At 55.0% G+C, this 14,903-nt stretch overlaps 6 protein-coding genes across 6 annotated transcripts; 3 read left to right on the top strand and 3 right to left on the bottom strand.

Moving 5' to 3' along the window:
• Positions 1–428: 428 nt before the first annotated feature.
• On the bottom strand, positions 429–1,393 carry NCS57_00746800 (U1 small nuclear ribonucleoprotein C; the record flags this gene model as incomplete). The annotated part of the gene is made up of 6 exons (XM_053057317.1): positions 1,324–1,393; positions 1,258–1,263; positions 1,104–1,205; positions 905–1,048; positions 775–840; positions 429–721 (listed from the first exon to the last, which is right to left on the bottom strand). The coding sequence occupies exons 1-6, from the start codon at positions 1,331–1,333 to the stop codon at positions 429–431; spliced, it is 621 nt and encodes a 206-aa protein (XP_052913512.1). The 5' UTR covers positions 1,334–1,393.
• Positions 1,394–1,714: 321 nt separating this feature from the next.
• NCS57_00746700 (uncharacterized protein) lies at positions 1,715–2,508 on the top strand (the record flags this gene model as incomplete). Its single annotated transcript, XM_053057316.1, has 3 exons — positions 1,715–1,924; positions 1,981–2,104; positions 2,186–2,508. The coding sequence occupies 3 exons, from the start codon at positions 1,715–1,717 to the stop codon at positions 2,506–2,508; spliced, it is 657 nt and encodes a 218-aa protein (XP_052913511.1).
• Positions 2,509–3,038: 530 nt separating this feature from the next.
• On the top strand, positions 3,039–4,643 carry NCS57_00746600 (Tryptophan--tRNA ligase; the record flags this gene model as incomplete). Its single annotated transcript, XM_053057315.1, has 4 exons — positions 3,039–3,205; positions 3,297–3,794; positions 3,844–4,168; positions 4,221–4,643. The coding sequence occupies exons 1-4, from the start codon at positions 3,084–3,086 to the stop codon at positions 4,641–4,643; spliced, it is 1,368 nt and encodes a 455-aa protein (XP_052913510.1). The 5' UTR covers positions 3,039–3,083.
• A 317-nt stretch (positions 4,644–4,960) lies between these two features.
• Positions 4,961–5,713, top strand: NCS57_00746500 (Succinate dehydrogenase assembly factor 2, mitochondrial; the record flags this gene model as incomplete). The annotated part of the gene is made up of 2 exons (XM_053057314.1): positions 4,961–5,258; positions 5,313–5,713. The coding sequence occupies exons 1-2, from the start codon at positions 5,039–5,041 to the stop codon at positions 5,711–5,713; spliced, it is 621 nt and encodes a 206-aa protein (XP_052913509.1). The 5' UTR covers positions 4,961–5,038.
• Positions 5,714–6,271: 558 nt separating this feature from the next.
• Positions 6,272–8,231, bottom strand: NCS57_00746400 (uncharacterized protein; the record flags this gene model as incomplete). Its single annotated transcript, XM_053057313.1, has 4 exons — positions 7,859–8,231; positions 6,983–7,801; positions 6,760–6,928; positions 6,272–6,707 (listed from the first exon to the last, which is right to left on the bottom strand). Exons 1-4 carry the CDS (start codon positions 7,944–7,946, stop codon positions 6,272–6,274), a joined length of 1,512 nt encoding a protein of 503 aa, XP_052913508.1. The 5' UTR covers positions 7,947–8,231.
• Positions 8,232–9,268: 1,037 nt separating this feature from the next.
• Positions 9,269–11,197, bottom strand: NCS57_00746300 (BZIP domain-containing protein; the record flags this gene model as incomplete). The annotated part of the gene is made up of 3 exons (XM_053057312.1): positions 9,269–9,581; positions 9,640–10,834; positions 11,116–11,197. The coding sequence occupies 3 exons, from the start codon at positions 11,195–11,197 to the stop codon at positions 9,269–9,271; spliced, it is 1,590 nt and encodes a 529-aa protein (XP_052913507.1).
• Between the last annotated feature and the right edge of the window lie 3,706 nt (positions 11,198–14,903).

Genomic DNA, 14,903 nt, shown 5'->3' with positions numbered 1-14,903 from the left:
TCACGATTTGCTGTTACAAGTTTGATGATGGAATGGATTATATGTGGGCGAAGGAATAGCGGGAGATGTTTTACGTTGCTCTTCTCCGCGGGTATGCCTGTCCGTGTAAAATATATATACCAAGGACGAGTTGTTGTTACTTGAGATGGATACGGCAGATGTAGTAAAAGGATGTTTCATGGTTGTCTTCTTGGGCAAACGATTGATTCAACGGATGTTTTTGGTGTTGTGGTTACAACGTAGACTTGAGTTCACAAGAGGCTGGCCTCTGTCCTAAACATGGGCTCAAATTATCTATTTTTCCGTGTCAAAGGTTACTACCTAGAGTTGATCAGTTTGTCCCGATCTTGTCCTTGAACGCCTAATTCGCCAATAACGCTATGGTTACAATCAGCCGGAATCCCATCTCCCGCTATCGTAGTCGACACTCATCGCTTCTCGTGACCTGGAGCAGGGGCTCCGGGGGGAGCAAATCCAGGTGGACCGCCTGGGGGAAACGCTTGGCCGGGCGGAGGCATGCCGGGCAGTCCGGGGAAAGGCGGAGGAGCAGCGCCCGATGCGCCGGGAGCTCCTGGAGCACCGGGGGCACCAGGGGGAGGGAAAGGGAAGCCGCCCGGAGGAGGAGGGAAAGGAAGGCCATTTGGTGGCACAGGAGGCATGCCATTAGGTCCAGGAGGGAATGGAGGCATAGGAGGCATGCCGCGGCCACCTCCAGGGGGCGCTATAGAATGTCAATAAGCGAGCAACTCCGAGAACGTAGCAACGTGTACTTACGAGGCATTCCTTGAGGAAACTGGCCTGGAGGTGCCCCAGGCATTCCTGGGAAGGGTGGCGGGATACCTATAGCCGGTCAGCGCGCCTTGCTCTTTCAACCTTGGGGGCACGATATTTCTCGTTGACTTACCACCGGGGAAGCCAAACGGGGGCGGGGGGAAGCCCTGGCCGGGCTGGTTCTGAGGAAGCATGGGATTCGCGTGGGCCTGGCCCTCGGCGGCGTAGGAGGAGGTGATGGAGTCGATAACGGACTGAGCCTTCTCATGGCCGATTTCTAGTAGAGGGGTCAGTCTGGCGAGCTGAGATGGGGGATATTGGACATGACTTACGCTGGTAGTAGTCTACCACGTTTCGCAAGTGGTTTCGGCCGCTGTTATGAGCCTTGCGCACGCTCATGGAGTCGTGCGTGAGGTAGACATCGCAATAGTCGCCTGGGAACAAAGGTCAGTTGGCGAGGTGGCGCGCGGATCGTGGAGGACTTACAGAAGACTATGGCGAATGTTAGCGAAATGCGCGACTATGGAAGTCATCAATGGGGCCTTGACTTACACTTGGGCATCGTGACGGCAATGCGCGATGACGCTATTCGAATTGGATAATTTGGTGATGGTGTTTTGGACTGCGATCCTCGGGCGCGAAAAGCCCCCAAGGTCAACGAGGCTGGCCCCACACGTGATGGCGGCGACAAGGCCAGCGCCAAGGCTCTACGTGATTGGCCCGAGGCTTTAGGGGCTGTTGTTAGCAGCTGGAGGGTGGGTGGGCCCCAGCGCGACCGGGACACCTTTCAGTTTAAGCCCCTTGTCTTGTCTTGTAGGAGAACATCGTATCTACGTACGTAGCCTCTCCCTCTCCATCCCCGACGACTCGATCATAACCGACAGAGGCGAGAGAGAGAAAGCCACCCCTACCAGGCATTCTTTCTTCACCTAGTACCACGACCATGGCCCCCCAACGCTCGCTGCTGCAGTATCTCTGCAGCGTCCTGCTGCTCGTCGGCGCTGCCAGCGCTCTCAAGTTCGACCTGATCGCAACCGCCGAGGGCTCTAAGAAGGAGCGCTGCATCCGCAACTTTGTCGGCAAGGACACACTTGTGGTGGTGACGGCGACCATTGATGGATTCAAGGGCGATGGCATGATGGTGAACCTCTATGTATGTTGCTTGCGCCGTCCTCGAGAAAGGGAAAGGTCTCTAACGGACCTTCACAGATTCGCGATGCCGTTGGCAACGAGTACGGTCGCCCCAAGGATGTTGTTGGCGAGTCGAGAACCGTCTTCACCTCGCACGCCGACGCTGCCTTTGACGTTTGTTTCGAGAATGTCTTTACTGGCTGTAAGTGACGGCTCCTGAGTGCTGCCGCAAGCACCATCACATGCTGCTTCTTGTCATTGAATCAACTAACACCTCCTATAGCCAAGCGAATCAACAACCCTACCCGCCACATCGAGCTCGACATTGACATTGGTGCCGACGCCAAGGACTGGTCCGCCATCCAGGCCACCGAGAAGCTCAAGCCCCTCGAGGCCGAGCTCCGCCGCATCGAGGAGATCACGACCGAGCTTGTCAACGAGATGGAGTACCTCCGCGCCCGAGAGCAGAAGCTGCGAGACACCAACGAGAGCACCAACAACCGAGTCAAGTGGTTCGGCGTCGCCACCACCTGGCTGCTCATCGGCCTCTGGGCGTGGCAGATCATGTACCTCCGCGCCTACTTCCGGTCAAAGCATCTGATCTAGAGACTAGACTAGACTGCTGTTTTTTGAGAAATGCGTGCGCGACCCTGTCTGCGGAGGAACCACACTGCTCCCTGTTGGAGATGATAGACGGCCTCGTGCTGCTTGTGTGTAATTGTGTAGGTGGTTTGAGTTTCCGGGCATGCTGGCGTTTTTAATCCGTGGCATGTACATGGTCGGGAAGGGAAAACAAGGCTAGGCCTGTCCGAGCTGAGGCTTGATTGACGAGCTGAGTGTAACAAAAGTCATGACAGAGCAATAATTTATGTCCATATACATGATTTCACTTTACCCCAGAGCAGAGATGAAAGGAGGGCACGCGATCTCTTGGCTACCAGATGAAAGTGTGGCGTGTGCTCCTTGGTCAATTGGAAAGTGGCTGTGACAGGTCAAGTGTGGCTGGGTGCCCTGCTTAGGTAACTCAAACAATCAATTCAATTGGCGCGCTGGCCACCAGCTCTGACTCAAGGAGGGAAGGTGCTGTGCCCCTCCACACCCAGGAACGACCCCGCGATACTTGGTCTGTTCAAAGAAAGATTGACTCGAGTCCAGCAGAAGCAAAGAAAAAGACAGAAAGAATGGCTGAAGAGAACCCCCCCAAGACGGTCGTTCAAGACCAGGACATCAACCCCTGGTCTGTCGAGGGTGCGCAGGGCGAGAATGGTGAAGTCGCTGCCATCAACTACGACGCCATCTGCAAGTGAGTTCAGCCCAAAAATCGTACCAGGCTTGAACTCGACTTTTTTTTCTTTTTCTTTTCTTCGTCTCCTTCATATCTGACAATTAATCAGGAAATGGAACACTTCAATCATCAACCAGGAACTTCTCGAGCGGTTCGAGAGAGTGACGGGCAGGAAGCCGCACCGCTGGCTCCGACGCGGCCTCTTCTTCAGCCATCGCGACTTTGACAAGATCCTCACAAAGTACGAGCACGGCGAGCCCTTCTTCCTGTACACGGGCCGCGGACCCAGCACCGGCAGCCTCCACCTGGGCCACACGATCCCCCTCGAGTTCACAAGATGGCTGCAGGAGGTCTTTGACGTGCCCCTGGTCTTCATGTTGACGGACGACGAGAAGGCCCTGTTCAAGGACAGCTTGACGTTTGAGGAGACGCTGGCGTACGGCATGGAGAATGCGCGCGACATTATCGCTCTGGGTTTCGATGTGAAGAAGACGTTTGTGTACAGCGACCTGAAGTACTTGAGCCATCACTTCCTTATGAACGCCTGGGAGTTTTCCAAGCTGGTCACCTTTAACCAAGTCCGAGGAGCCTTTGGCTTCAACGAGAGGTAGACAGACTATCCTTGTGATGTTTTACGGACCACTGACTTTTAAAAGCACCAACATTGGCAAGATCTTCTTCCCCTCGGTGCAGTGCGTGGCTGCGTTCGCAACCTCGTACCCCGAGATCTGGACCGATGACCCCTCGCCCGTCCGGACAAAGCAGCTCGGCAAGATCCAGTGCCTCATCCCCATGGGCATCGACCAGGATCCTTACTTCCGCCTCCTCCGAGACAACTCGCACCGCATGAAGAACCCTTCGCCAAAGCCTGCCCTGATCCACTCCAAGTTCCTCACGGCACTGCAGGGTGCTGGTGGCAAGATGTCTTCGTCTAACCCCAACTCGGCTATTTTCATGACGGATACTGCTAAGCAGATTAAGGTGCGTTTGAAGATTTAATCCTCCAATTGCATAAGGCTTACATTCCGTATAGAACAAGATCAACCGCTATGCCTTCAGTGGCGGCCGTGAGACTCTTGAGGAGCACCGCGAGAAGGGAGGAAACCCCGATGTCGATGTGGCGTACATCTACCTCACCTACTTTGAGGACGACGACGAGAAGCTCGAGAAGATCTACAAAGACTACAAGAGCGGCGCCCTCCTGACAGGCGAGCTGAAGAAGCTGGCGATCGAGGCCCTGCAGCCTTACGTGGCGCAGTTCCAGGAGCGGAGAAAGGAGGTGACGGACGAGGTGCTGGATGCCTTCATGAAGCCGCGGAAACTGCAGTGGGCCGGAAACCCGAACCCCAAGCCCAAGGAGGACAAGAAGGAGGAGAAGAAGAAGGGCAAGGCTGAGAAGAAGGCCGAGGACAAGACTGTCGAGCTGCCCGACAGAACGGCTGAGCCTTCAGCTTAGATGTTAGATTTGGGGGGTGGTCTGAGTTGATATACCCTCTCCATGAGTACAAAAGAAGAAGAAAAGACCGTTACGAATAAATGGAGTTATGTGTGTAACTATTACAGTTCCTCATGAAGTACTTGGTGGAACTCATGATGCATCCCAAGATTTGCCGGGTCCGTCGGTTGATACCCCGGACCCACCCGCTCCGGGTTCTGGCTCTGACTTACCAATCTCGGGCGTGCAATTCTTCGGCCTCGGCTCTGGCCCCGAATATTCGACGTCAACGATTCAAAAGAAATAGAAACCCACTCCGTGTCTCTCCGCCCATCGACTTGCCTCTCACCACCTTCAATTGCGCGCATTTACAATCGCACAAGGCCTCTCTCTTTGAATTCTTGCTCGCTGCTGCCATGACGTCCCTCGTCTCGCGCACCATGCGACCGGCCGTCGCCGCTGCGGGTCGCCGCTTCGTCCTTATGCGTCCCCTCTCGATGACGACCGCTCGACGGGCGGACGATGCTAGCCAGGCCTCTGAGCTTGGAGTTGGAGAATTGCAGGGCGCAAAGTTCAGGATTGAGCCTCTACGGAGAGTAGGCGAGGACGACGCCACCAAGCGAGCTCGTCTTGTGTGTATGTTCCTCCCTCCACCAAGATGACGATGATGGAAGCTGACAGAGTATAAAGACCAGTCCCGCAAGCGCGGAACCCTCGAGTCCGACCTCCTCCTCTCGACATTCGCATCCAAGCACCTCCCCACGCTCCCCCCCAAGCTGCTCGACCAGTACGACCTCCTCCTCGACGAGAACGACTGGGACATTTACTACTGGGCCACGCAAAAGGAGGAGCTCTCCTCGACGAACCCATCCTCCGAGGACGCCAAGCCCGTCAGTGACGAGGTCACGCGCCACCCTCCCACGGGCGAGTGGGCGCAGACGGTCGGCAACTTCAAGCCCGCGTACAGACCCGTCCCCGCGCGGTGGAAGGACAGCGAGATTCTCGCCATGCTGAGGGATCACGTTCGGAACCGGAGTGTTGATGGTGGTGAGGGCGGTGGCATGGGCTTTATGCCTCCCCTGGACGCCTGAGGTAAAGGAAAAGAAGCATTACGGGAAGATAGAGGTTGAAGACTACTATTATGTACAAGTTTAAACTATCATGTATAACTCGAAGCCTAGAACCAAGTCAAAAATTGACAAAGCAAGAACGCATACGAGATACTAGAATAAAAGTAAACAAAAAGACGCGAATGTGGAATCTGATTTTCGTTGGTTCGCTGAATATCTAAAGTCACGTCTGTGCCTGCAAAGGTCACACATATAAAAACCTCTCCTCCTTGCTCCCTTTCTCCCAGGGAGGTTGAGAAAAAAACTCCATGCGATGCCCAACTCCCAGGTTCAACCCAGAGTGAAAAAGAAGAAGAAAACAAACAAAAAACCACCGCCATGTCCGTCCCGAGGCCATAGGTATCCAGCTTATCTTATCCGTACACGCCAAGTTCCGTAGAACAAAGGTGAGGAGAGTAAAAGAAAAGGCGCGTCATCTCATATCGTCATTAATATCATACGCTGAAGAATAGAGGGGGAAAAGGAAACCGTCAACGTCAAAGCCTTCATTGCTCAGGTTAGAGAGATTTCCCCCCCTTTTCATCCGCCCCCTTCAGGTAGGATGTTGCCTAGGCTTCTCAGAACCTCCATCATGGGCATATCCCTAGTTCCTGCGCTGGCCTTTTCCCTCTCTTCCCGTTGGCGTAGACGCAGTGCGCTGATGCTGAGGACCTTGTCCGCCTCCCTTCCTGCGACCAGGACCCGCTGCTCGAGCTTATGGACGTTGTCGGCGAGCTGGTCGACCTGGAATTCAAGTGACGACTGAATAGTTCGTAACCGTGACTCGGTCTGTGATCGGATAACGTTGAATGATGCTGTTTCGTCTGCTAATAGGCCCCTGATCTTGCCTTCTTCTGGATCTAGAAGGTCAAAGTCTGGGAGGACGATTGGGCCGGTTTCTTCTTCAGAGAAGAGAGGTGGGTGTTCAGGCGGTGGTTTTCTTATTGCTTGCCAGGCCTTCTTTTCTTCTTGTAATCTGGTCATGGTTAGAACATGGGACTTTAGCTTGCAGCTTCCTTTCCACATACCTCTTAATGTTGATCTCTAGCTGAGCCAATTTCTCGTCCAGCTCAATGTTTTTGGGATTGGGTTTCAGGACCACAGGAGCCTTTGGCACGTCTTCATCTCTGCTGAACCAGTCCGAGAACTCTGATCGAGATGTGAAATCTTTGAGGAGCTGGTCCTGAATTGCACGGGCTGTTGAAAGTCAGCAATCTTCATCTTGAAAAAACACACAACAATGTCACTCACCGCCTAGAATAGCATTCGAGTTTGGCGTTCCGTGAGGAGGTTTCGGTGCCAGAGAGCGTTCACCACACCAAGTCAACAGCTGCTTCATCCGCCGAGGTTCTGTCAAGCCTTCTGCCTCGATATGCTTGTAGAAATCCGCCGTGTTGACTTCCCGGTGCGGAATCGCCGTCTGACCGCTCTCGATCAGTGAGCTGGCCCTCCGCCCTCGCATACCCAGACTGCTCCGCCTGTTGGAGTTGCCCCCCTTCTTTCGCATCTCCTTATTCCTGTTGATGACGGGCGTGTCGCTCATCGGGAGGGCGATTTTGGCTGACTCAACAGGCGCTGCATGGCGAGGCTCGGGGGACTTGTCCCAGTCCGGAGGCGGGCGGCGAGGCGATTTCGGCCGGCGAGCGCGCTTCTGAGATGCGCCATTGGTCTGAGGATGAGGTTCTTTGGCCTGCGGAGGCTCTTCCTCAAGCTTCTCCCCCGATACCCGCGCGCTCCTCCTGGTCTGCCTCTTAGGAACCTTGAGCGGCGGCTCTTCGACAGACGCGTCCACACTCAGTTTTCGTCTCGTAGATTTCCGGGTCGCAGGCTTGACTGCCGTGGTGGTTTCCTTCAATACCTTCTCCTTGGGTGCCGTCTCCTTCACACTCGTCTCCTCCTCGACAATCGTCCCGTTGGTGGTCGAGGCCTTGGTGGCGGCGCGTTGTTTTGCTGTGGTGCGGCCCCTCCCCGCCTTCTTGACCGGCTCGGGCTCCTCTGCCTTCTCCGTCTTGACCCTCTTGGACTTGCGGACAAACTGAAAGTCATCGTCGCGTTCGTAATCGGCCACTGCTGTGAAAAGGTCAGCGCGCGTTGCACCCCGCGCGTCGTCGTCATCCATCCACCTACCAGCGAGGCGCTTGCTCGTCCGTCGTTGGGGCTGATTGCTCATGCTAATAAGTTGAAGCGGCCGCCGAGTCGTCACCAGGGTCGTCATGAGTGGCGCATTCGGGACCGTCTGCGCTGCGAGGTCACCGTCGGGTGGTGCTGGCGAGGCCGTCACGGCAAGGCAAGGTAGTTCAAGACTGTTTAGTGCCGGGTGGAGAGTCTGTGCCGGCCGAATCGGTCGCGCAGGCTGAACAGGCGCGTCGCGTCGTGATGCACGTGCCGGTCGAGGTGATAAACTCTGTAAAACGTGCAGAGAATTCTCTTGGACGCAATTCGCGATGACTCGGTCGGGCTGCGGCTTCGTTGATGCGTGTTTCCGGCTCGCGACGTTGACGTTGGTGGTGATAGATGAGGCGCATCGTCTTGTTTACATGAGGGATCATTTACCCAGTCAGATTCTGCGCTAAGCCTATCTAGGGCTGCCAGCTGCCGCCCCACCTCTGTGCCGACCCAGAGGAGGTAGGTACCCAATTCCTCTTCACCGACCGCCACCTTTTTAATTGATGTCTCTATGGATGTTCATGCCAACATCCTTCTCTATCTCCACGACCTAGGTATGCAGAAACAGTTCAATAAGCACGTCAGCCCAGACCTAAGTCAATACGTAGTCACAGCTATAAAAGCTACAAAAGACTGGTCTTACAAGTCAACTGGCAGCTTTGTCATCTCTCAGCTGTTCACAGCTTCACTACGCTCTTGTCGACACCCTTCACCACCAAGACAACTCACATCACATCACGAGTAGGCACCTCAGTTGAACTATCAATAATACTTGTTATCTTTCATATCGCAGCTATCATTCATCGAACCTAGTAGCTTTTGTTACCTAGCGCTACTTGCAAAAATGCCAAGTCCAAACACCAAGTGTGGTCGTCCACCAAGACCCAATTTCCTCATAACGCCCCCCAGGCAAAGTCCGCCTGGCCAAACACCTTTTTGATGTGCTCGTTCCGTGTGCCTTGCCAGAATACTTACAGGTTAAAAGAGTTGCGAGGGCCCAGGTCTCTCCGCCAGTCACCTAGGCGCACGCAAGACCACTGGTACCCCCTTACAAGAAGATTGTGAACTCGTCTCCAACACTTTGTTCACTAACCGAGCACAAACCAGACACCGGTCCCCGCCTGGTTGTTCTCGCTCGTCAAATGTTGTACAGTCCAAAGAGGTGAAACGAAGATGTGAGCCAGCAGGCTCTCGGAACGGCAACCCCTCCAGCCCTCTGTATAATGTGTATGTTAAACCATTACCCCTGCCTGTGTGCGCGAGGTATCCACGTCCTTCCTGGTCCAGTCAAATAAGGGTCGTATCGTCGAGTCCGGCGTAGACTCCAGTTGATTCGGCTCAGCTTCATGGTCCGAAATCCCCGTCGCACCTCTATGAGAAGCGACGCTGCACACCCTGGCCGGCCATCACCTGTTGGTTCGGGATGGGCGCTGCCATGCCGTACGGGTTCATCTGCTGAGGGAACGGCTCCATGTGCGCTATGTAGCTACCTGAAAGCCCCTGTTGCTGAGTGACTGGACAGTCCTTGTGGGCAAGAAGCAGCGTCTTCAGGTTGACAACTTCATCTCGAAGCTGGTTGATCTGCGCCGTCAAAGCATCATTCTCTGTGCTGAACATCTCAACCTTGGTCTGCAGATTGGCCAGCCATTGCTTTTTCCTTTGGCGACACTTGAGGGCAGCAACACTATTCCAAAGGTTAGTAATCAATCTCAAACTGCCATTAGGGGGATAGAGGTGCATACCGATTACGCTCGAGAAAGTTCTTTCGCTTCTCTTCGTCTGTCATCTTGGACTTGGAGCCACCCTCCTCGTGCTTCATGGCTTCATCATCAGAGTAGTCCATGTTGCCATTCGCAGCAGCGTTGTTGGTCTTGGTCTTCTTGTTGGCGGGCGGCCTGACTGGAGGCTCATCCGCCTTTCGTCGGCCATTAGTGGGAGGCGGGTTCCTCTTGCCCTTGCCTCGCGTGTTGGGTCTAGCCTGCTCGCTTTCATCTGACGCGACGCTACCCTCGCTAACACCACGACCAGACCCGACAGAGCCACCATTGACGCTCGACATCTGTGGGGACGTGTTCATATTCTGTGGTACGACAGGCGCGGGATGGGCGTGGACAGGAGCGCCCGAGGTGGGAGCGAATTGGTTCGCGTTCTGAGCGCCGTTCCTACCGTGGGCCAGCATAAACAGACCATTCGCCGCGTCGTTATCGTGCGGATCAAAGGGGCCCGACGCGGGTTTCGCCTCAGGCTTGACAGTGGGAGCACCGTTGGGCATATCTTGGGGTTGCGAGGTGACAGAAGGAGGTTGCTGTGGTGGAGGCGGGGGCTGGGGTTGGTTCTGTGATCGTGGTGGAGGACCGTTGGTTTGCTCACGCTTGGCAGCGGCGCTTATAGCAGTTCGATGAAAATCGAGTGTGCTGGGCGTAGCTCCGCCACTGGCGAGCTGCGCAAAAAGGGCCTGAGAGTTAGGGCTGGGGGCAGGGAACATAGAACCGCTCCCGCCAGGCGTCAGGCCAGTCCTCAGAGAGGACTCGTTGGGGGTAGGGAAACCGCCTCGGAGGTGATGAGTATCGCCGAAATAATCACTGGCCGGGCCAGAAAGCATCGCCGGACTCAGAGGTCCAGTCCGCAACGATCCTCCTCCCCAATTAAACGGTGTTGCGTTGCTTCCGGGCAGGAGAGAGGATGGTGACGTCAATGCAGCGACAGAGGGGAGTTTGGTTCCACCTGGAGTCTCAGGAGCGCCCCCGAAGGACTGCTCGAATGGATTGGGCTCCAGACTGAGGGATCCGCCGACTTGGGCAGCGAAGTAGTCGGGAGTGTTGTTGCTTTGTTGTTGACCGGGCCGAGGAGGAGGCGCAAGTGGTTTGGCTGGTTCAGCATTGGACGCAGCCTCTGCTTTCACGGGAGGATCGGTTGCCTTCGCGTCGGTCGAGGGATCTATTGCGACGGCAAGAGTGAGCAAGGGGTACAGACAACTACCAAGAGGAACGATGGTGTCGACAATGACTAGGGGCGAGGGAAGAAGGAGCGAGGCAATGACGGAGGTGGACGGAGGTGGACGAAGGTGAAGATGGTGAGGGAGGTCGGGGAGCGATGACGATGATACGTCATTCGAGTAGTTGGCAGTGAGGTAAAAGCATGGAATGCCACTGCTCTGACTGCTGCGAATGCGACACAAAGGACAAGTAATAATAGGTACGGGATGTCCAAGGACTTACCTGGTCGCGGGGGAGAGTTGTTGGATTGCTTTGGGGACTTCGACTCGCCTCCAGCAGAGGCATCAGTTGTTGAAGTCCCCATGACGATGATGTATTATATCTGGGGCAGGCGGCTAGGTTGATCGAACTTGACGAGTGGGGTGGGTGGTAGGAGAAGAGGATGGAGGAAGACGAAAAAGTCAAATGAGGTCAGAGGCGACGGTAGGTAGAAAAGCAGCGCGACAGCCGGTCTACGACCGCAAAGATACTATAGGGCAAGGTAGTCCAGGAGCTGGACTGGGGAAGAGTTGCAGTTGTCGTGGACAGTCAAAAGCGCACGTACAGCGCAACGCATAAGCCTCTTGGAGCTTCTCGATTGTTTAAGCCGGTTGGGACGAGTTGTTGAGTCCAGGGCGGCGCTTGCTAGAAAGGCAAATATCTGGTCGAAGATGGATATATGCGTACTCGACACTCGGCGTCAAAGTCGTCCAAGGAGGAGATGTGGGAGTGTGCAATGCGTAGATAGGTAGGCGAGGCGAGGCGCGCGCGCACGTCTGGGCGTGCAACGGGTGGGAAAGAATATTAGGGATGGGCAAAAAAGAGTAGATACGGGAAAATAGATGTTCAACTGCGACAGCGTTTCTGCAGTGGAGTTGCGGCTCGTGCCTGGCGAGGAGCGTCCCGTCTCGAACGAAGAACGACAAAGCGGGCGGCGTTGTTTGCGGGATTGCGTCGATGGACGAGGATTGTGAAAGGATCAGGTTGGGAAAAGACGTCAGAGATGACGTTTGTGGGCAGCGAGGAAAAGAAGGCGCAGAAAAAGAAGGCGGCGGCGCTGGGCTCCTGGAAAGGCCTGCTTGGGGGTGGGCGCGGCCGGACCTGGGGGGGCGAAAAAAATGGAAGAGCCTGAGAGGGCGACGCGCTAGGGCGGCTGACAAAACCCACTGGCCACTGGATGGAGTGTACCGTGCGTACTGTGCTGCAGGTTGAGTCGTCCGATTCTTTCCCCTCTGCGAATGTCGGGGAAGCCAATCAGCGTCATCTGTTGCAAGGAGGGGAGCCCGGACGGGGACAGAAGTGCCAGAGGAAATAGGGACGATCGCCATGTCCTGGAAACACCCCACGCATCGGTGATTACTTGACGATTCTAATTATGGCATGTATCTGGCCTTGAGAGATATTGCTCACATAGGGTTTGATTTATATCCGTCTTCTGAATTAATTGTCACCAGCAATCGTACCGAATTTGATACTGGCTCAAACAAAGCAAGCACCTTGCTATCTACAAGTCGGAATACCTAGCAATGCACAAAATTGACACTGTACGGGTACACGAGCCACTAGCACTTTGCTTGCTCCACACCCCAATTCGAGCAATTGCAGAGCCAGTGTCCAGCAGGATGCAAGAGAAAAGCGGGTCTCGAAGCCGGAGCAACACCGTCATTCCCACCCCCCTCGGCCCAATTGGCCTGGCGCACGTCGCGATGACGCAGGAGTCCAAGGAAGGCCATGCCTTGTCAAAATCATGGATGATTGTTCACCACAGCCAGCAATCATCACCACCACCATCAGCGACAACGACAGCAATGACCGCTTTCAGGGAACTATTGTTTCAGGGCCTTTCAGAACGAGCTCGAGCGCGGTTGACTGCATCGAAACCCTTCGTGTTCCGCGTTCCAATTTGCAGCAATTTTCTAAAAGCTCGTGACCTCGTCTCGAATCCTTCCTTCCGTCACTTGCTTGTCCGTCCGTGGTTTCGGCTCTGGAAGGCGAGATGGATCAAATGTCACGTTTCCTCTCTCCACACAAACTCACATCACCACATCTCGTTCTGACCTCTTTGTCTGCCTCAACCACTTGACGATTCTTAATAATCGGGCGACCCTTCAATGCCTCCTTTCCTTTCACGGTCCTTGCCGGCATCCACCGAGTTGAGGCGCTGTCGAAAGATCGACGTTGCTGCAACACCCCCCTGAACTCTACCACACACACACTCACGCACGCCCGCACAAACAAACAACCTCACGCATTCATTCACAACCCAGCAGATTTAGAAGCTCTTGATTGCTGCAAGCCCCTTTCTCCGACACGACCTCTTGACCGACTTGTCAACCCCATGTCTCCTCTTCCGGTCCGGGGGACCGCCGAGATGCGGTACAGGAGACAGGAGTTCAGCACTTGCACCAAGTAAAATGACCACTTTGCTAGTGGCCAGCTTGACAGCAAAACTTCGAATCCTTCCCCGTCTCCTTCTCTGCGGTGCTCGGTCTTGACTGGTCCAAGTCTTTGCAGGTTACAAATCGAGGCGGCGCGCTAACTCATCCCCCCTGGACCATATCGGATCCTCGTCAGCGTCACCCCAATCTGGCCATTTCCCGCCCGGGTCACAGACAAAGATCGCGTGTACGCGCGCGTTTGAGAGGGAGTCGAGTCGCCTCGCCTCACAGCGGCGACGGACGCCAGATCCATTTAGCAACCTCTACAAGAAGAAGGGGATCAGAGCGTGAGCAGCAACTAATCTCGGATGGTGTCCCATCTCACCCTGAAGATTTCGGGGAGATTTCACAGATGGCTCCGGAACTGGTGGGAGGGGGACTTGATCCCACCCAGCCAAAGAGAGGCCAGAAACGAAACGAAACGCGAGGACTTGCAAATGTCGTTGAGCACACACAGTGTCTCGTTTGAGGCCAGGACGCGCTTGGGTCCAGCACTGTGCTGATACCTGCAGGCGTTCAAGCGCAATATGACTGGCCCATGACGTCAGTTCAGAAACACGGACATGCTGGAGACGGACGAGACGGACGAGACATCTCTCTCTCCCTGTCTTTCCATCCGTCTGTCTCCTCTCTCCTCGTCCATTGTCACAAGCTTTTGGCCGTCTGAGGAATGTCCCACCCGTTACGGTCCAGTTTTGTCCAGCGTCCATCCCAGAACCAGGTTGGCTGGCTCGGCCGGCTTGCATCTCCGTTCAAGCCGTGCCCCTTGGCTCGCATTTCTAAGCGTCCACTTCCAAGCTTTTCTTCCCCCAAGCGTTCCGTCCGCAGCCGCGACATGAACTAACTAACTGATGGCGTGAACACGAACTCTCAGGGGGCCAGATGGTGCTGCTTACACGCCTCAGTTACGGTTTTTCGAGGCTCAACAAACACACAGACATTGTCCCGCATTGGCAATCTAGAGGCTCATGGTTCTGTCCTGTCCATGCCCCACACGAACGTGAGAGAAGACCCGCCTCCCTTGGGCTATGACGCATGGTTCTATCGCCAAAAATCATGGCGACATGTCTCATCAAACCTCGAATCTCGCGTTTGGCGATGGCAGCTGGCACGGCCGAGGGGAATAAGGCGTATGTATGTGCGAGTGTCGTCGAGCATTGCTTGAAAGCCGTGTGTCCATTTGATACGCCTTTAAACCTAGAGCAGAGCCGCCTCCAGTCTCTCTGAACTCTAATTGAGACCATGACGTGATGTGAACTCGGCCGAGCTACGGATGGCGTTTCACGTTCAACTGCATATCAACACAAGTTGTTGGCACCTACAACATTGAACACTGGACTGGACGTCTACTGTGCGTCTGGTGGCCGGGCAAAAGAGCCCGGATTCAGAAGACGGAGCTGGCTCGTCGGCGCTTGTGTCCAAGGAATCGTGCCCGTCCTGAGAGCCTGTATCACAGTCGGATCGGATATTGGAGGATAATCGAGATCCCGACGGCACATGATCGAGATTCGATGTGCGACTCCGTCTCGGATGGGACACTTGGTCAAGTTGTTTCCGGCTGATGCCAAGTATTGAGCGGTGCCTTGTGTGTGT

The sequence above is a fragment of the Fusarium keratoplasticum genome, chromosome 5 (genome assembly GCF_025433545.1).
Source record: "Fusarium keratoplasticum isolate Fu6.1 chromosome 5, whole genome shotgun sequence".
NCBI classification, from domain to species: Eukaryota; Fungi; Ascomycota; class Sordariomycetes; order Hypocreales; family Nectriaceae; genus Fusarium; species Fusarium keratoplasticum.
This window is presented reverse-complemented; position numbering and strand designations above follow the sequence as displayed.